We start from the raw sequence: 21,655 nt of genomic DNA, 5'->3' as shown, positions 1-21,655 counted from the left end.
AACCTTTGACAGTTAAATGTCATTACTTAATGACATTGTAATCTTGTAGTTAGGAGATGGCTGCCACCAGCAATACCCTTCAGCGCTGGCTTTGCCAACCACTGCAGCTTTCAGAGGGGATTAGTGTTTTGAAGCACCTGTTTTGAGCTTCACTCCAGGACTGACAAAACATGTGCTTCTTGTTCCTTTCAGGCTCTTTTTAGCTGTAGAGTTTTGGGGTAGTGGCTTTGTAAATTTTTTTTTCTGTTGCTGTGTAGTTAATCTGATAATGGCTCATTTGGTTCTAACAGCCCCCCCCCCCTTAAATAGAAGAATATATTGCTCATTTGAATGCTGCTTATTTGAATGAAAATTTAGCCAAGAGATTTCTTTATGTAGAAAACAAAAATTTTAGATGTTATGTATCTATCTACTTCAATAAATTCCAACATCTTGCTCCTGCCTCCCCCCTCCCCACTTCTGTATCATGATTAAGACCAGTTTCATTCACAAGCTGTCATAGGTGAAATAACTTTTTTGTCTTAACTGGAGTTATGGCTAGATGCAGACTGCAGATCAGCATAGAAGCAATATCAGTGCTGTTGCTTTATTGAAAAAATAAAGCTTGAATGTTTGCTACTAACCAGGACTGGTTTGCTGGAAATAAAACCACTGGAGTACCTAATCATCCAAAAATTTGAACTGCTTCAAAAGCAAGCTGCATTTTACTTTATTTTTAATTTTAGGTAGAAAATGTGCCACATATATATTAATTTAAACATTGTTTTTAAACCTTATTTTCTATCAATATATAGGGAAATAGATCTCATGTTCTGGGTGCCAGTCTTTTTCAGGTGCATTACCAAATGTGAAACAGCAGCAGCTGGGAGCAGTGGAGTTTCTCCAAATGCAGGGAAATGAAGAGCAGCTTTTATTTCCAATTACAAATTTCTGTTATCTGAAGAACAGCCAAAACGTATTTCTGGCAGCAGCTCAGTTCCTTGAAAGCAAAGGAGTGGATGTAGCCTGTAGTTACAGCTGGTTCTCATTTCCCCCCTCTCCTGAATGCCTGGACTGCTACTGAGTGTCATGGTGCTGCATAAAGGCAGCCGATGCAGACAGAGGTCATGCTTATGGAAGTTTCAGTCTGCTGTGCAAGTACTGCTTGAGATTGGAAACTTCCCTTGTGCATTGTCCTGGTTTCAGCTGGGATAGAATTAACTGTCTTCCTAGTAGCTGGTACAGTGCTATGTTTTGAGTTCAGTATGTGAAGAATGCTGATAACACTGATGTTTTCAGTTGTTGCTCAGTAGTGTTTAGACTATAGTCAAGGATTTTTCAGCTTCTCATGCCCAGCCAGGGCACCTGACCCAAACTGGCCAACAGTGTATTCCATACCATGTGACGTCCCATCTAGTTTAGGAACTGGGAAGGGGGGGGCAGGGATTCGCCGCTCGGGGACTGGCTGGGTGTTGGTCGGCGTGTGGTGAGCAATTGCCCTGTGCATCATTTGTACATTTCAATCCTTTTATTACTACTGCTGTCATTTTGTTAGTGTTATCATTATCATTATTAGTTTCTTCTTTTCTGTTCTATTAAACCGTTCTTATCTCAACCCAGGAGTTTTACTTCTTTTCCTGATTTTCTCCCCCATCCCACTGGGTGGGGGGGGGGGTGAGTGAGCGGCTGCGTGGTGCTTAGTTGCTGGCTGGGGTTAAACCATGACAGCATCCACCCACCATTCTCGGCTCACTTTCTAACTGGCCTTGAACAAAACAACTTTACTATGATAATAGCTGGTTGGAATAAGAACTGTTTTCTTGTAATCCTTATGGAAGCTCTAAGTACCTGTAAAATATCTTAAATTATTCATCAGGAGTTTTTTGGGAATTGTGAGCTTTGTTCTTGTAGATCAGACTTGAAAGTCCATCTAATCTTCAGTGTCCTGTTTCTGACAGGAAATGTGTTTAAGTGTTTCAGGAAAAAAAAAAGGCAAGCTGTTGAGAACTACTCTGTAGGAATGTTTACAGGTATAATACATGGTAATTAGAGAAGGACCTTAAACTTACAGCTCAGTTCTTTTGGAGTAAGCCTGCATTCTTTTATGATGCTTCACATTGCGTACATGTGCATCCCTTTATCTTCAATAGTGAGATAAAGAGTGGAAGTTTGTTCCTCTTTTATGCCACTTAAAATGTTGATATATCATGCTCTCTTGAGTCTCATACAAGCACACTGTTTTTCCATGAGTGTTCCTGTGGCTTTGGTTGCTGTGGTCATTTTTCTTGTTGTAAGTGTTTCTTTTGGCAAAGAAATGCTTCTACAGGATCAATAATGTTCCAAATAAAACAATATAAGCAACAGTATGTTTTATGTATTTTCTAGTCCAACGTATGCATACAACAATATCTTGCCTGCTTTGAGCTATCTGCAGCCAAACTCCCACTCCCAGGGTTGCTAGTTATAATATAAAACGTATTGCATTTTGTATATAATTATAGTACTTTTTTGTATTCCTCGAGTTTATTTTTAAGTGCTGCTAGAAGTAACAGCTTTAATAAAACTTTTCCATGCATGAATTGGAAGATTTCTTCCCTGTGCTACCCCCTTATTTCCAATATCATGTGTTAGGATAGAATACTGTTAACTGGGAGAGTGTCCTTTCGAAGTAGTGTTAATTATTGTCATCATGACTTCAATAAAATCAGTGAAAACTGTAATGAGTTTGTCAAATAATAGAAATGCAATAAAAATTAAGTTCTGTAATCCAGAAAAGTATTCCTTGCTTTGGATTAGGATAGTAATTTAACCATTTCAAAATAAGGTAATTATTTTAAATGGAACTTTATCAAATGTTAGACAAGCTTTTGTAATCTTCTTTCTAGTTTTCTGTGATTTGTCTTATGTTCTCTTTTTAAGGACTTGATCACTAGTTCTGGAAAGAGTGTTAATTCTGGTAAATTCATGTTTTGACAGATTATGTCCTTTTTCCCATGCTTTGCAGTCCCTCTGCCTTCATGTCTGGCAATTTCCATTTCTCTTACTCAAGATATTGAACTCTGCTTATTCTTTGGAAGAAATGCTGCCTCGGTACTGTCAACTGAAATGTCAAAGAAAACATTACAAGATACTGGACTTCCCTTGTTGATGTACAACTACATAGTGCAAATTGCAAAGCTTCACTAAAGCTTTAATGCTGCTTGCTTTTCCAATGGACATCAAATTTGCAATACACTAAGACTTACTTTTGACCAGCAGAAGGGACCGTGTTATCAATATACTTGATGATATGTTCTGGGTAGTACCGTAGTTTACAGTTAAATGTTGTTTTTCACTATCATTAAAAATGCTAGCCCTTCAGTAGGTTTGCAGACATGTTTCATAAGATGTGTTGTCTACTTGCAAACAGGAGTCACCTTACATGCCCGGACTTTTGCTCTACACCAGTTTCTTAAGGAAGCAGTTACTTTTAGCATGTGATTTTTGGTTAGTCTTTTTTTTCCAATAACCTTGTTTTCGCACGTGCTACTTCTCCTGTGTGTGGTGGTCTGTGTATTCTTTGACTTAAACCTCTGTGTGTGTTTCTGTATGAAAAAATCTAGCTGCCCATTTAAAATGAGAGGACCTTTTTTTTACTGATGTGTGTGTACATAGTCTGATTGGTAGCTATGGGTATCTGATAGTTTTAAAGAAAAAAGAGCTATTTTTCTTTTAATGAAATGAGGAGCTGTCAGCCGAGCAAAAGAGGTACCTCTGCTGAGCCTTTATGTATAAGCAAGAAAGTGCTCGCACAACTGAGATTAATTTTATCTTCTGTATGTATTTTCTGCAAATTATGAACCATGTCTCTTGTTTTCTGCTTTCAAAATGATGTAACATAGTGAGTTTTACTAACCACAAATTGTGTTTTGTGGTAGAAATTGTATCAACTGTTCTTCCTGTCGGGGCATGACCTAAAAACTTTAAGCTTCTAGTTTATTTCAGTTTCGATCTGTATTAGAAAAAAGCAGTTTTGTGTGACATCTCTGGGTCACCTACTTATCCTGCCTTGCCTTTTGTCCTCCATTCAGCAACTATTAAATTACACTGTTGCCATAGAAAAATGGGCTTCTGTGAAAAAAGATAGGGGATGGGTCAATCATCAATGCCCAGTGATGACACAACTACAATACAAAACTAAAAATACAGTTTTTAGATTTGAAGGAACATTAAAAATGTTACCCAGAGAACAGTAAGTTCTCTACAGTCCTACAGTGCAAAAATACTCGTGTATCCTACAATATTGTACATACGTTCGGGCACTTAAAAACTGAACTTAAGTGTTTTCTGGTTTATTTTTACTTTTTCTAATTCTCTGAAACCAGCCAAAAATTATTTTAATATGAAGACAGGAAAAATCTTGGTTTGTGAGAATATAACTATGTTTTAGTTCTCTAGCTGTGCTGTACCTTAAAAAAAATGGTGGTTTCTCGGGTTGTGATACTCTGTTGGTAGCTCCTGGGTGCAGAATGATGCCACATCCTGGCTGAGAAGTAAGCAAGGACGGGAGGGAGGACAGTTACCAGTATGAAAAGTTCATTTGCAGTGACTCATTTAACTTTAACTCGCAGTAAGAATGGCTAAAGACATACCTGAAGCTTCCAAGGAATCGGTGTTCATACAAAGTTGACTTTAAATTTTAGCTTTTACGACAAATCATCTGTCTTCTGTTAAGGCAGGTGGTAGCTGAGTACCTGATCTTTCCCTGGCTGTTTCAAATTGAGCAATGGACTGAAAGTGCTGCCTTTCTCAGAGTGAGATAATGGTATAGTTAGTCTGGTAATAAAAGCACAGCTGGTATCAATTATGCAGTGGAAAGAAACATATTTTATACTCATCAGTAAGTTTATGTGGCAAGGCCACAGTCTAAGGTGATGTTGAAGATTTTTAAACTGAAGAGCTATTTCTCTATCAATACTGTTAAAATAGAAGGGGTAGAGCTTGCATCTCCATAGGTTGTGTAAGTTGATCTAATGGTTATCCTGGGATTGGAAGGAAAGAAACTCTGAGAAACTTGAATAAGATAAAAAGCTGATCCCTCAGGCTCAGAGGCTTACCTTGCTATCATAGTACCTACCTTCTTTTGATACATTTTCTAGTATATTTTTCTATCTTACAAAAAGGACAGTAGGATAAATAATGCAGATTTAGGCATGAAATATGCCATTACAATATTTGTGTAAATCTGTGTCAGGAATTGCTGGACATCCAATCCAAATGTAAGACTGAAATTCTTTGTGATTCTGAAAAATTACGCTCCTGTTCCAGTAGAGGACCAGAAATAGTACTCATTTGAAAGTGTGGTTACTGATAGGGATTGAATAAAGAGTCTTAAGATTATACTAGTGCTACTGTTTGGAAACAAATTCTTTGAAAATGATGTAAATAGCGGCTAGCAAATGGGGGGGGGGCATTGTGTATGGTTTGTTTTGATTTGGGGGGGTGTTTGGTTTGTTTGTTTTTTAAAAAAAAACAAACAAAAAACCAAACCCAAAACATTGCTCAGTGAAGAGCTCCAAATACCAGTTTTGGAATAACTGTAAGGAGTAGCTTCTGAATAACCATGGCCTTCCCATGGTCGTTGGGGAATGGAGCATGAGAATTGCTCAATTATAGAAACTTCTACCTAATAGCAGTCTCTTCAAATGTCAGTTAATTTCAGCAATTGGAAGTCAAGGGTTATGGCTTAATTGAAGTGGAAGGTGATGTAGAAGTCACCATGCAGTTAACTGGAAGAACGTAACAGATAGTCCCTGGTATGTGACTGAGGATAAATGACTTCTTGGGGTGTCTTGGAGTTGCTCTGCAGGTACACATATGTTCTCTGCACAAACATTACATTCTACTCAAGTCAGCTTCCTAGAAGCCTTCTATTTTATGTCATACTGAAATCATCCTTTCAAACCTTAAAAGTAGGGATGATCTTGATTTGATGGCAAGTACTCCAGACAAGTGCCACAAGAGATTTGAGGTCTGGACCCTTGAAAGCTGTTGATGAACACTCCTAAAAGGAGGAGAAAAAAAAAAAACAAAAAAAACCAAAAAAACCAAATAAAACGCAGTTCCTTAGAAATGTGTGAGGTTCTCAGGCTATATAAAGAACATCTTTCTCTTCTAGAATAACAAGGATGACTGAGGTACTTAAAATGGTTAGGCCACTTCAGAATAAATGGCAAGGGAGGTGGCTTGCCTTGTTGAGGGTATTTCTTAACCCTCTTAGTTGTCAGTCTTTAACTTCTGGTATTAGTAGTAATTGCAGCTTTAATGGTTCCTCTCCTTTCTGATTAGTGTACTGTAAATCATCGTAACTGTGTGTCCATTACTTATACGATTATAATCGCTATTTAGGCTTTAGATTTTGTGGAGTATACATTCATAGCACAGTATCCCCAAGTGAAATTGTGTTGTTACACTTCAGGTTGAACCACTTTCTGTTTTACAGTTCAGTTAATTGGGAAAAGGTAACCGCTCCAACCACTTTGTACATCCGAGACTTTTTACATTCAGGTCATAAATTTGGCTGACTTTCACTATGCAAACTACTCAATTAAATACTCTTTTTTGCAGGAGAAATTATTCATTGCTATGGTTTTTAATCCAAATAGGCAAAAGTGTGTGTATTCAGATACAAAATTTATGTGGCTTAAAGTACCTTCAATTTGTTCACAACAGTGTATGGGAATTTTGGTTTATTTGCCAGAAAGTTGTTGTTCTGCTTAGGGACACCTGTTATTTAGCACCTTCTTTTTTGTTCTTGAAGTCTGCACTATCCTCGGACTCTTGGTGACACTGAAGTCTGTAACAGGTTATGGTTTCTTTCATGTACACTACATTTTTATTCTGTATGTTCTTCAGGGCTATTACTCTACAGGGGTTTTTTCCTGGAATTAATTTTCAGAGCAATTTAGTGTACATTAATTAAAAAAAAAAGCCAGCTGTTTTAAACCAAATGTATCTTCCAGGTTTACTATAACAAAAGTACTTTTGAAAGCAACTTCTCTTGGGGAGGGAGGAGCTACTCCAGCTTTTGTTATCTTAAGGAGAAGTTTGTCAGGCACTTAAAGGAGAGCAACTCACTGTATTTAACTAATCCACTGGGCCGTAGATATCTGTCAGACATTCAGTTTATTAGATTGTACGTGCATGTGTTAGGTTGTGTGTCCTTGTATTCAGTAGTACTACTTGAAATACTTTGATGGTAGCTTTTGCTGCTTGCGTTTAAGAAAATTTTAGCATTTTATGATACTTTAAGGAAAAAAGTCATCAACTGGAAGAAGTGGGGATAAACTGCAGAACTATTTACAAAGGCAATGTAGTCTTACTCTGTTTTTTAACATGCTATTAATGTCTTAACAGTTCATATCTAACAACAAAGTCATGCAGAAACATAAAATGTGTTATGGTGTTAATTTACACAGACTTTCTGTGGTGTGTTCACATTTCTCGTCTGAAGCTTAGTGCTTTAGTCATGTGGTCATTTTAACTGGGCATCAATTTTTGCTGCTGTCAAAATATGGTACTGCTTTCTTTACTGCTGGCCAGTTACTTTAGTATTTCCTAAGTATTGAAAGCTAAGGTCCTGATCCTGAAAGTTTTTGCTGTGTATAATGATCTGTAATTTCACATGCATTAGTCATCTTAACTGCTCATAGGATTACTTAAGGAAGAAATAAAGCACATGCAGAATTTTGTGGCATCGAGGCTAAAGGTCTGTAGAACTTAAAAAGCTAACTTCTGTTCTGTAACTGTTGAAATGTTAGCCATAGGAGGTATTTTAGTTTGTCATCATATGAATGTTTATAAACAGCAGTCTAGTGTTAGTTCTTTCTTAACACTAACCTAAACTTAAACTTCCACATTTATATTTGGACTTGGTGATTTACGCGTACTTTAGTTTCAGATTATAATTGGTGGTTTTCTGTCTAAATGAGTATATCTTTAATTTTTCGAAGGTTCATTATTTTGGAAAATACTGATGGCAAAAGTAGTGCTGGCTTACTTGCTTATCAATTCTGTGTATGAATTTTGAACTGTGCAGTCTAATTTCACTTTACATGGAAGTGCTAATTAATTACAGAGGATCAGCAGGGAGGATTAAGGTGTAAAGCATAGGAAGTAAAAAATTGGGAAGTAAAAACTTTAATTTTTTTTTTATAATCTAGGTATCCTTGTCAAACAATAAAAATACCACTGCACAAAGACTGTATAAGGCAAGGCAACCTTTGTCTTAAAAGGTTAAGTGTCTGTATAACAGCAGTATAGACAATGAATTATAGAGTGTTACCAAAAGAGTACAAATATTGTCTTTCTTAAAAAATTTTTTTTATTTGTTATTGAAGATGAGGGAGTCTGATCTCAAGATATTTGAAGCCTGTGAAATATTTTTAATAGGTATCACAAAAGAGAGAAATCAACAGTTTCTTATCAGCTGCATCTGAGAGATGATTAAAGAATGAGTAAATATCAAACGAGGTATTTACTCAGTTTGTTTTAAAATTTACTGTTTGTTTTTTTTTTTCATATCTTACATTCATTTTGGTGATTAAGTATGGTCTTTCCTAGAAGACCAGTGTTGTTTAATTTTGCAGTGCTGGCCACAGTTAACCAGACAGGTTCCTGCAAGTGCTTAAATAGATTCATAATACAAGTCTAACTCTTGTACATGTGAAACAAACATTCAAAATAGTGTTACGCATTGATCAAATAGTTGAAGATCCTAAGTGCATTGCTGCAGCTTCTTTAAATATTTCTTGTGTTAATGAAATTTTAAAAAATCTTGAATAGTTGTTTTGTGCCTAGATGTGGTTACAGCAGCCTGTTGTGTTGTAGGAGGCACTCAATATAAAAACAGACTTTGTGAGGTGGCAGCTCCCAGGTTTAAAAAGTGGCTCTGGCTTAAATCTAATGCTGAAACTGAAGTGCCACCCATTTATCTCTACTATGAAAAACAGAGTATTTCTGTAAATACGTCATAATATTCTTTACACAAATGGAGCTGTTTGGGGATTTCCTTGAGGCATTTTTTTTAAAGTATGTATTTTTTTTCCATGCAGTATCTATTTCTGGCAAAGGCAAGTATGCACCACTGTTGCAATTTTGTTAAATCATCCTGTCATGTACAGTGTATTTTACTGGGGTTCATACTCTGGGTCATTATGTTCTTGAAAGTTTTTTGAAGATTCCATAATTTTGCTTGTAGTATTAAGCGCTGCTATGCCTGTGTCTCAGGAGGTAAAAATGGGGAGAAGAGTGAAGTCCACAACAATATAACTGATAATCAATTATTTTTCCTTTTCAGATGTTCCTCCTGCTGATCAAGAAAAGCTTTTTATCCAGAAGTTACGACAATGTTGTGTACTTTTTGACTTTGTTTCTGATCCACTAAGTGACCTAAAGTGGAAGGAAGTAAAACGAGCAGCTTTAAGTGAAATGGTAGAATATATCACACACAATCGCAATGTGATTACAGAACCTATTTACCCTGAAGTAGTACATATGGTAAGTGATTTAACAAAGGGAACTATTTTGAGTTTTTTTAATTCACAGTTGTTTCTTCAGCTGTATCAATTTATCTTAAGAAATCTTACTGAAATCTTCAAAGAAGATCAACTGTCTTTGCACATCTGCAAAATGGTAATATAATGGTGCTTTTAAATCCCATTGCCAATGTTGATTCCTCCTCTTTGTAAGACAGAAACTAGACACATGTATGAAGCAGAGGTAAATGGTTTAAGTTGGTAAAAATGAAATTTTGTATTTTAAAAGAAAGGGGGGGTGTGCTTCCCGCCCCCAAATCTTTTTTAGAATAGGTGTTTTTTAAAATAGGGAGGAAAGTTCAATACATCTAGCTGTTTAAAAAAATGTGTAGACTGCAAAACTGAAAAGGGGGGGGGGGGATTAGAAGATTAGAATTAAGATCACCTGTGCAAGCTTGACACTTAATTTTATGTAATGCCATTCAGTACCAATGTTTGATTTTTATTCTGTATTCAGAGGTGAGAGTGAGAGTCAGACTGTATTTAGCACACAGGATGGCAGATCATGGTTCTGCTGGAACAAGCTATGTGAACTGTTCAGACCTGCGTTGTTTCTCCTCTCTCACTATCCAAATCGTAGCCAGCTAGACCTAGTTTATTTTTCTGTCATGCTTAAGTCCACTCCAGAGGAGGAGGTGGCTGTGAAACTACAGGAGATTCTTTCAGCTTTCGTTGCAGTGACTAGACACCAGTTGCCTGGAGTAGCAGTTGGGTTGAGGTCTTTAGCTGTTGTCTGCAATACACTGAGAACAGAAAGCATCTTTTGAAATTCCTGACTGCTAAGCCTACAAGAAGCTCTTGACCATGTGTGACAAGATGTTTTTTCCTGAGACTTTATAGTCTGGGGTGAATTTTCAGGGGGATGAGAAAACAGTGCATTTTTAACATAAATATGAACTTAGTCAAATTTTGAGGTCCTCCTACAAATCAGAGACTTTGAAGCTTCGTCAAAGACTCTTAAGGATTTATAGTATGAAGGAGGTTGCTTATTCTGAAGATTGCTTGTAATCTAAATTAGCCATAAGTGTTTACTGATACAGAAGTTATTTTCATGAGAACTTCTGAGTATATGAGGATTACGTATAACTCTAGATGTCAAACATGTACACAGAGCATTAGGACATGTGGGATCATGGCTTTTCCCATGTCTTGATAGCTTATTTATATCTTTGCTAATTGATTGCTTGTTTTGGAATACTTGACGCTGATGAAAGGGGAGTTACAAAAGAGAATAAGCTTGCTGACACTTCATTTAGATAAAATGGAGTTCACAATGAGTTCTTGAACATCTGTGCCAGACATTAGTGTTTGCTCTGTGTAAGAATCTTAACTGCCCATAATTTCATAACTTTTGCGTTATGTGCCTGCATCATCTTCTCCATCAAATAGTTATGGCCAGAATATGTTTGGCTGAGGAGGATATATACTTCACTTTCAGATGCAACTAATGGTAATAAAGTCTGCACTTCGGTCAGTTTAATAAATCTTCATGCAGAATTTGGCTACTGTCTTTAATTCCCAGTGTTTTGCTGGCAGCATGCAGCATCTGACAATTCTTTCAGTTAATTTAAAATGCTTTTTATGTACAAGGTTCTAAAGGGCGTGGGGTTTCCTTGCATGGGACTTACACGGCCCTGCAATAGATGCTGTCAGTGAAGGCACTTGAACTGGTATTTTGAGGTTAAATTCAGATAGCAATTTTTTAGGCTGCTTTTATGGAACAATTTTCTCTTGGTCATCTATTCTGAAACAACTGTATTCTTCTTGCAGTAGTAGCTTCTTTCTTTCAGGCATGTATGTGTAGATTGAGGTGTACTTTTACTAAGTGCTAGCAGTGGATTTGAGTTGATTGTGTGGATTTTAAGGAAAAAGAAATCTAACGTCTTTGTGTACTTTAAGACTCTTCCAGGAAATGTAAGTTGTATGCTGTTACTGACACTGGATTATATTAATAAAGAATAGCATTTTTAGTAAAATTATGAGAGTGAGCAAGAAATACTTGGATTTGAGAGTGGTTCTTGGTTTGGAAAGTTTGTGGAGTTGGTAGTTGGCATAGGAATTAGGATTTTACTGTGCCATTCTGTTCAACTTCACAATTTGGAGGTTACTGATTTATGTATGAGTATATACCGATATACGTGTATATATGTGTGTGTGTCTTTTTGTTTGGTTTTGCTAACATGTTATTTAGGCCAAATGCTTAGGACAATGAATTTCACAAGTTACCTGTTTAATAATATGTTTCTTTTTCAATAGCTTTGAATCTTCTTTCTCCCTGACAAGAGAAGCATCTATCTTATCATCTGGTTCTTCTTTATTCTTTATTATTCTAGAGCTGAAGTCATGCCTGTTCCCCTCACCCTTCTTATTTTGCTTTAAGTGTCCTGGGCTAATTTATAGTAAGGTCTTGTCTTTAAGCTGTATATTTATCTAATGACTTAGTTCAATTATTTAATGTTTAGCATAAGTCTCCTTTTCAAAAGATATGAGAGAAATTAATTTCTAAAATGGATCTAATGTTATTCTTCAGAGTGGATACAGGAGTTTCTTCCCTTTTCTTCCTCAAAGAGCCAGCTGACATGTCCTTCAAATTCTTTTTACATTTCTAAGCAATGATGTGGTGGGAAAGGAAATGTTTCTATTAAACACTTGTATAACAAGTTCCATTTCTCAGATATAATATAGTACGGTTGGATTGATTAATCTCAGAGCAGGAACTTACCTCTTCTCAAAACTGTAAGACGTAATCAAATGTCTGAATAGATCTTGTAAATGTACATAATAAATTTAGCTTTTTTGATCAAAAGCATCTGTTAGAGATTCTTGTTTAGAAAAGAATATATACCTTTTAGTTTGGCTTTTGAAGAAAACGCGGCTTTGACAGTGTTCTGTTGTGTATTTGTCAGAAGCACAGATGCTTAGGATATTAGTTTTGTAAAACTTTGTGACAATTGCTAGCTCTGTAGAATACAGACCCAAATTGATGACGCTTTCCACCTCATGGAAGACGGGCAGTACTTGGATTATATCTGTTTTAAGAGGGACTATGAAAGCGAACATAAATATGAATATTCCCCAGCTAGCTAGCTAGAAAGTATTGAGGAGAGCTGAGAGGAAACTAGGGCACTACTAGATGTGGAGATCCAGGGTTGAAGTGTTCGGAAAAAGAAGTAGATCAAAAGCATGTATAAATATGGCTTACTTATTTCTGTAGCTCCCAGAATAATCTCCTTAGTGATGATGATGATGAACTTGTGGGTGGTAAATTAACGTTTTTGTGAAGCACATAGGCTAATACTACTTTTTAAAACTGATAATATATAGGAACAGATCTAATTTTATTCAGCAACTGAAGCAGTTTTCCCTGCAGCTTTTCATGCATTATGAAAATTAAATTACATACTCAGTTATACCCATGCAAGGTTGATTTTTTTTGTTTGTTTTGGGCGTTTTGCAGGTGTGGTTTTTTGTTTTGTTTTTTTTACTCTGATCTTTGGTCTAGAATAAGAGATGTTACTGTTAGCAGAAGTGTACTGCTTGTGGCTCTATTTAGCTATTAGGATGGCTTTATTCACATAAATATAGAAGGTGCAGACTTTCAGATTATATAGCTTGTCATTCAGAGCTCTTCATGTTAGGCTTCACTCAGGCTGCTTAGCAGAAGGGAGGAGAAAATGTTTAATGATATCTCTGATGCTTAGTTGCTTGAAAATATTCTCCAGTGTTATACAGACTGGGCCACCAGAAAAACAGTGTATTGTACATAACTACCATTACAGCAAACATACCTGTGAAGTGGTAAAAATGCAGGTTGTTTGCTTATCCTTTTTTGTTTGCTCATCCTCTGTAATTATGTCCTTTGGAGTCCAGTATTATCAGTGCTCACAGCACTGAGAATTTTGGCACACTAGCCCCGTTTTCATGAAGACTCAAATTTCATAAAGGGGGGGGGGGGCTTGTGGTGTTTTGTTCGAGAGGGTGGGGAACTGGGGAGGGGACAAGAGAGTCTGAGGTTTGTGCCTTCACTGAGAGATGCTGCATCTTGATTTGAGCAGTTTTGTTCTGTTGGTCAAGGATATAAAACACAAAACAGATCAGTCTTTATTGATTCTATTGCTCATGGAACAAATTATTTTGGTTTTGGGTTTTAACTCTTTCCATTTGATATTCTCAAAAATAAAAAATATAAAACGTTGTACCTAACGCCTTACATGACCAGGCTTTTCTCCTTTGCCTGAGACTTTCTCGTATAGAAAAGGCTGATTGTTCTTCCATTTGTCTAACAACCTTAGCAAGTTTTAAATTTCAAGTATAGTCTTCCCGGGTTTGTTTTCTTGGAACACCATTGACTATTGTAAACTTTCATGGTATTTTTTTAAACAAAGATTGGAGGTTGTTAGTTGCTTCATGTCCATGCTTTTAAAAAGGGGAACATAAAGATGTTTCAGCTTTACTTTTAATTCTCTGAAATAGTGATTACTCCAATACGCTAGTCTCTGTCTATATCAGGCCTACACCTCAGTTGCTGAAATAAAGGAATATTCTGAAGAAAAATGGAGCATCAGGATGACCTTTCCTTCATGGGAATATGATGTAAGGCTTGCAGATTTAGCTGATGCAGTTTGATACTGCCTCCCACTGTCTGCTCTGCCATCTGTCAGATAGTCCTTGTACATATAGTTCTTAGCCCTGCCAGTTAATAGGTAATTCATGGCATTATTTTAAACTGTGAATGGAGGTGTTAATTAGTCAGAATGTGAAGAGGGAAACATGGCATTCTGTAGCTTTTCCCAGAGTCCCACTAATGATGGGTGGAATGCATTCTTCTACAAAGTAATATCTTTAAACTGAGACAGCTTCATCTTTCAGAGCTTTCGAGTAATCTTCAAATGATTAGCAAGAAAGCTTTGATGCTATTTAAAAAAAAAGGGAGGGGGGGTGGCAAAAAAACCCAACCCAACCAACCAACCAAACTCAGTAAAGCCTGAGAAAGAATAAAAATATGTGTATGGCACATGTGATTATTATCTGTGGTGGAATTTGAACATAATAAAGACTGAAATTGTGGCATAAATAAATAATAGATTTTAAATGTGATATTGGAGTAGACCTTGCATTCTGAATAGCTACATCATAAATAAACTCAAACTTGTAGGGTTTAGGGTGGTTTTTTTAAATTAAGCTGTATTATATACTTGCTGAAAGTGTAGGAACCTTTCAGCTGATGAAATTAAAAAAATGTTCTTTTGCATCCTCAGATAAGACATTCAGTTTGGTGCAAGTTCCATTTTCCCCCTGCCCCGTAGCTGGTCCTGGAGATGCCCTGTACTGGCATGTTTGCTGAGCCAAGTATTGGTTTTCTTGGAAAGGCTCTATAAATGTTTCTGCTGCTCCTGGTGATGTAGCCTTTTGCAAAGAATGTTCGTTTTCCTGGCAAATAAGCTTCTCTGCCCTGTTGTCTCTTACTTTGCCAGACTTAGGAAATGTATTCTCAGATTTTTCCCCTAAATACTTGCAAAAAGACACCTCCGATCTGTTACAGCAATAGAATATCAATAGCAATGTATAGGTTAACTCTTAACCAGTACTTGTGGTACGTATTTAGGACAGAGTATGTGTGCCTTATGGTGATGCTCCATGCAACCAGCTGCGGCTGATTTGATAAATCAGTTTTGTGCACGATGTAGCTCTCCATTCAGCATAGTCACCAGTCTCATTGTGAGCAAATGTTTACCAAAATCTAAAGAATCTTAATGTTTTTATAAAGCACAAAATGATCTGTGTATATGAAAGCAGAATTTACTTTAGTGTTGTAAGAAGGAATAGACTTGAAGAGAATTTCTTTATGGAGCTTAATATACTCAATTGTTACGAAGGGTTAGGACAGTACACCACTTTTTATTTTGGCAGTCTTCTCATCGTTTCTGCGATGTGTTCCAGCTGCTGTGAGAGACTGAGGTATTTGTCTCAAAGGATCATTTTGAAGCACTGGAGGCGGTTTGGGACCATATACTAATTTGAATTGATTTTTTATTATTAATATTATTCCATACAAAATAAGTTTAGACTGCTTGGTACTGGTTTGATAATGAGTAAGCAACAAAATAGAAGAAGAAAGTCTCTCTTGGGTGCACTTACGTGGCTAAATAGATTACATTTTTCTACCTGCTCAGCAATTTGGTTGTCTCCTACCAACATCTGCCCTAACTAATACTCTGGATTACAAGTGGAATTGAGGAATTAGTCTCTTTTCAGTACTGACAGCCACAGCTGTCTTGCATGTACAGATAAAGGCTTTCTCAGGTTTTCTTACTGGCATGGACAGAAACATGTTCCCTCCAACTTGCTCGCTAAAGTTTTAATCGTTAAATCAGGATGTGAGAACAACCATTTGAATCACTAGCTAGTTGTTCCTTTCTTATGCACAAAGAAGCCAGCTGGTTTTGCTAGCTGTCATTACAGGTGGAGAATTTAGGATTCTGCAGACCTTTTAAATCTTTGCACCATTCTAGGTAAGGTTACTCTTGAGAATGTGTGCTAAATTTATCCCAAAAATCATGTAAGGTTCTGCGCCTCCCCACCCCAAGCCAACACCTGTGTTTTACTTCACGTTTGTGATTATATGCATTGTATAAATTGATATAAATGTGATTATTTCTGATTATATATTTTTAAAAAATAATAATAATTCAAGCTACATGCATTTAGTGATGAGGTTTTTTTGCCTAGAACAGGACATCATAGAAAAGTTTGCTGTCCATATGACAGGAAATGGCATTTTTGTCTTTATTAGGGACTTTGAAACTCTCCTCATGTTAAAGGGGTTTGTGAAGAGTACTACTTTAGTTCATACATAGTATGAAAGTGTGTCTAGACAAGCACTTGGAAACACACAAATAATTTATCTGTGTATATATCAACAACTTGAAAAGCAATTCATCTTTCTAGTCTGCTCCACTTCCATGAGGATGGTAAATGGTTTTCAGGGGTTTGAGAATTCAGATGGAGTGAAGGATTTAAAGGATTACAGTGCGCATTTCTTCCCCCTCAATGCCCCCATGATGTCAGGTAGATGGACATAGTTTAAGAGAACTGCTACTAAGAGGAGGAGGGAGGAATTTGGTTTTGAAGTGTTTCCATGTGTATATACCCACGGTGTGAAATGAAACTGATAATATTTTACAGAAAAGAACAGTTGCAGGTAATCTTTGTTTTGCATCTCTGCTTCTGACTTCCACTTTTGCAGGTTGTTGCAACGCCTTGTAAAACGTATATATAAAAAATGTTTGTGTAAACATTTTATATACATTTGCTTGGGCTTTTAAAATGTGTGTATGTGTAAAGACATCAGAGCAATATCCTCATAAAACATGTCCCAACAGTAGATTTGTGTTTTAAAGTGTATTGTGTGGAAAAGTGTTATCCAAGTTAGAAACCTTTAAAGAATTTATGTACCTTATTGTTTAAACTACTGGGTTATATAGCTTGTACTTTTGGAAATCTTAATTCAAGTAGTTCACGTAGAGAATTCTCAGTCAAAACCATCTTTGAAGTCTTTTTTAATCATTCACTTGTTTCAGAGTTCTTAAAGGCATATGTGATTTCAGTTTGCAGTTAATATGTTTCGAACATTACCACCATCTTCCAATCCAACGGGAGCAGAATTTGATCCAGAGGAAGATGAACCAACCTTAGAAGCTGCATGGCCTCATCTACAGGTATTTAATGTTTAGACTAGGATGTCATAGTCTAACAGAATTTTGACATTAAAGTTGTTGTTTATTGACTCAAACTTGTTTAGGTTATGTGTTTATTTCAAGTCAATTACTTTTCTCTGCAATATTTAAAATATATATTTTAAAAAATCTTAGTATATTATAGGTTAAAGGCTTGTTTCTTGTGGTATAGATGTAACTTGCGATTTTAAATGAGCTTCCGTTTGTCAGTATGAATGCTTTGATCTGACTCAGGCAGAGCTCTAGCTTTCAGAGGTACCATGACAAACAGAGGAGAACAGAGAATTTGAAACAAGTACTTCTGGGCGTGATGAATATTAGATTACTGTATGTCATTTGAGTAAAATCTAGTGATGGAGCTCAGCAGAATTTCAATGCAGTTTAAAGAACCTTAAGTTCTTGTACTTTGTCAGGAGAGCAAGAGCAAAGCTTTTGCTGTGTGGTATATAAATAAAAACATAGTGCTGTTCTGAGCAACTAATTAGTAATTTTGTTAATGTGCTGTTTATTAAATGGTTCCTTGTTTAAAAGACTAATACTGGGTTTTGTTGGTTTTTTTCAGCTTGTTTATGAATTTTTCTTAAGGTTTTTAGAATCTCCAGATTTTCAACCTAATATAGCTAAGAAATATATTGATCAGAAGTTTGTATTACAGGTGAGGTAAAAAAAAATTTTTAACTTCAAGCTCTAAATTATTTTTACAATGCAGTAGATTCAAGTAAAGTGCATCTCTTCTTTTCCCTCTTTGCAGCTTTTAGAGCTCTTTGACAGTGAAGATCCTCGTGAAAGAGATTTTCTTAAAACAACTCTTCACAGAATATATGGGAAATTCTTAGGCCTAAGAGCTTACATCCGGAAACAAATTAATAATATATTTTATAGGTATGTCAGTATCTTTGCATTGTGATGCATGTGATCAGATATACAACTAAAAATACTCCCAAGACACTGCTAGCAATTTTTTTTTAATTCTTAGTAAGTTTATACCCAATATTGCTATATCTAACAATAATTAATACCAGTCTGGGTGACTTAAATTAGGATAGTCTTGCACACAGCATAAATTTGGCAGCTGAAATTTGAGCTAGTATGTGATTCAGTGGGTGGTTTGGTATCTTTATCTGTGATGCTTTTTTTATTGGGTATTAGTATTTGTATTACAGTACTGCCTTAACAAAACTTAGCTCTTCATAATGCAGAAGTTGGGCTCAAATCGAATGACTGAGAGATCTAGAATTTGCTTGAAGGAACATATTTACTGCCTTTTCTTTCCTCAGAACTGAGATGTACCATTTAGGGCTCATGAAATATTTTTTTAATTGCAATAGAATGAACTGTAGTATTATCCTCAATTAAAAAAAAAAGTAAAGATGAAAAATTAATCCACTGTATTACCAAAGGTCTTTAGAAGTGTGTTTTTACTGCCATTATGTAAAGTGTGAATACAAGATTATGGTGCCTTTTTTTTTTTAGTCTTTTAGTTTTGGTATACTTCTCTTTTCTACAATGTTGTATATCAGTTATACATTCCTTCCATCATGCTTCCCTTTTTCTCTACCACTGTTGTTTTCATCCCAAAATGAATGTATGATGCTACCCCTTTAAGAAAGTAGCAAAAAGCTGCCACATACTTGGTGCCATCTCATGAATGGCACCCAGCAGTACCAGCTGTAGAGGGAGTTTATCCTCCCTTTCTATGGTAACAAGTAAGTCTTAGAAGAGATACAGAGGGGCTACTTCAAAATAGTTAGTAAGCCTTCACTGTCTTGCAGATAACTGCTCTTGACTGGATGTGTCAAGAGCCAGTATGTCCTACCGAAAAAGTACAGGTATATTTTTCAAACAAAGATGTAAATTCTTTTTTTCTCTACAAATAGATTTTATTAAATTAATTCCAAAATGCATAATTTTGGAAAAATATCTGAAGCAGATGGTACAACAGCATCACAGCGTATTATAATGTGCTTCTGAATAGCGTTTTTATTTTGTTACTTCTTGCACTTTACTTTCAGGGATAATGGAAGCAAAGTCTTCAAACATAGATAGTTCTGGTGCAAGGCTTTTGAAAGACTGAGAAATGTTCTGGTCATTAGATCAACTTTGTATTAGTTTGTATATAAATATGTTTTCAATCTGAAATGTGTATGGGAGATTATAAAATTTGCACTGTAGAGACTACCTTTGTCTACGAAGTTGGGGGGGGTTAAACAGAAAACCTCACTTAATTGTGTAATAGTTAGGAGCTAGAAGTTAAAAAATTTTGCATCCAAGTGTAAACTAGTGTTCCTGCATGTGAGCACAAGGGAGGAAAGTTGTTTCAACCTCTGTTTTGAATTAGTGGATTGTGCACAATAAGCTCTTAAAGTATGTGTAGAATTTCTCAATATATTTCCTTTCTTACACTTTTTCCTGCAAGTCATCAGTTTGTTATTGTGCTTACCTAAAAAATGTATGGTCTTTGTCTTTTAGTCACTGATCAGAATTTCATGAATTCTGTCCCGATAGTGCATTAATTGTTTATGTTTTTCTACTGTAACTTTTTTTTTAAATTGAATCTTTATGTTCCTGTTAATTCACTGTGAAGCTTTTCGTATCATTGCCTTTAGTTTTGCTTTGAATTGTTGTGCTGTATTCTATGGAAAGGATCTTTAAGGAGAAAAAGCTGTCACATCAAATATTCTGGATTTTAAGTAGCTGTTAATGTGTCAGTCTATGACAAATTTTCAAATAAATATTTTTAATGAGTGGAATTATTTTCTCATAAGTGTAAATTTTTATAACTATTTGCAAAATACCTGAAGTTTTGCATAGAACTTTCTCAATAAATTTACACTCAGGTGATGGGGAAGAAGAGCGGAAAGGTGATTGCCTAGTAAATTACAGTGCTCTGTCACAAGAAAATTCAGGAAAATTTTACTTCCTCTGTTTATTACAGAGCCTTTTGTATGCACAGTAGTCTGTAATGCCAGAGAGCTTTTTAGATCCATAAGTAGTAACTGTTTGAACACCTTGTGCTTGCATGCGCTATGGACTGTTGAGTCATGGCATTTGATTATGCCAGATGCTCTTGTGTTATTTTAATATTTAAGGTGTTGTTTGCTGTGTTCAGTTTTGCATTATTAAAATGGCATAGAATATGAGTATTGGAAAAAGCTCAAGTGCATGCTGCTATGTTAAATGTGGGGGGAAAGAGCAAGCAAGTGTGAAGGTTGAAAGCAGCTTGACGTGCTATTGATTCATCTCCACAAAGTTTGTTTTCCACTATACATTTCTGTTTTCTTTTTACTGAATGACTAAAACCTCGAAGGTCGAGGCTATCTGTAATGTTAGATGGGGATCTTGGTGTTAGATTTGTATCTCTCTTCAGCAGTAACTCAGTAAAACTTTTTATTTATTTAGGTTTATTTATGAAACAGAACATCACAATGGCATAGCAGAATTACTGGAAATACTGGGAAGGTAAGTTGTAGGTTTGTTTAACTAAACTTGCTTGGTCTTCAGAGTAGACTTTAAAAATCAAGTTGGGGGTTGTGGATTGCTTTGAGACAAGATTAAAATAGCTTCATATCATGTCAAAGCTGTAACGAAGAGAATACGTTTTGTCTAAGATTGCGGAAACACAGCAAAAACTTGAACCTTGTGGCAGTGTTTTGGGATGTTGACAGTGTCTTAAATCTTATTTTTTTTTGTCTTATGTTCTAGCTTAGGGTCTTTGTAATTAATATTAGTTGTAAAGCAACTATAAATAACATGTAATGAGTTGAAATTTATTCAAAAATTCTAACATCACTAAATGTGTATTGGGTAAACAAAGGAAGCATAGATTATGAAATTTCAGAAACCTTCTTCTGTTAATCCCATTATTTTTCAAACTTCAGTGACGTATCCAAAAGCCCTTGAAACTAAAATTTTACAACTTAAAGCCGATAGCCTCATCAAAACTAGTGTTTTTATCAACTGATCTCTAATCCATGTGCAAGCTTTTGGTTTTTTATACATTAATACACTTTAAAAGTTTAGTTAAGTTTACTTTATGGTGTTTCCGTATCTTTGCACATAAAAATAACAAGCCAGCGAGAGCAGGTTCTGCAGGGTTTGGTCTGGTTGGGCTTTGGATATCTCCAAGGATGGAGAACCCACAACGTCTCGGGGCAACAGGTTCCCATGTTTGATCACGCTCACAATAGAAAGGGGTTTTTTTTCTTACATTTGGATGAAATTTCATGTGTTTCAATTTGTGCCCATTGCCTCTTGCCCTTTAACTGGGCACTGCTGAGAAGAGTCTGACTGTCATCTTCACACCATCCCTTCACATATTTGTACACATGGGTAAAATCCCCCTGAGCTTTCTCTTCTCCAGGCTAA

The 21,655-nt window shown here is 36.0% G+C and overlaps 1 protein-coding gene across 6 annotated transcripts in view; it reads left to right on the top strand.

The window, feature by feature from the left end:
- The window catches only part of PPP2R5C (protein phosphatase 2 regulatory subunit B'gamma), an 86,832-nt gene that overhangs the window by 44,785 nt on the left and 20,392 nt on the right, over positions 1 to 21,655 (top strand). For 5 of the 6 annotated variants that reach the window (XM_075029824.1, XM_075029823.1, XM_075029828.1 and 2 more), the window contains 5 exons: positions 9,317 to 9,516; positions 17,162 to 17,272; positions 17,853 to 17,945; positions 18,042 to 18,172; positions 20,690 to 20,749. In XM_075029824.1, the coding sequence (XP_074885925.1) occupies positions 9,317 to 9,516; positions 17,162 to 17,272; positions 17,853 to 17,945; positions 18,042 to 18,172; positions 20,690 to 20,749 (595 nt within the window). The remainder of the gene's footprint in view (positions 1 to 9,316; positions 9,517 to 17,161; positions 17,273 to 17,852; positions 17,946 to 18,041; positions 18,173 to 20,689; positions 20,750 to 21,655) is intronic. The other variant, XM_075029825.1, reaches the window with a different exon arrangement.

The sequence above is a fragment of the Buteo buteo genome, chromosome 6 (assembly GCF_964188355.1).
Source record: "Buteo buteo chromosome 6, bButBut1.hap1.1, whole genome shotgun sequence".
NCBI lineage: Eukaryota > Metazoa > Chordata > Aves > Accipitriformes > Accipitridae > Buteo > Buteo buteo.
This window is presented reverse-complemented; position numbering and strand designations above follow the sequence as displayed.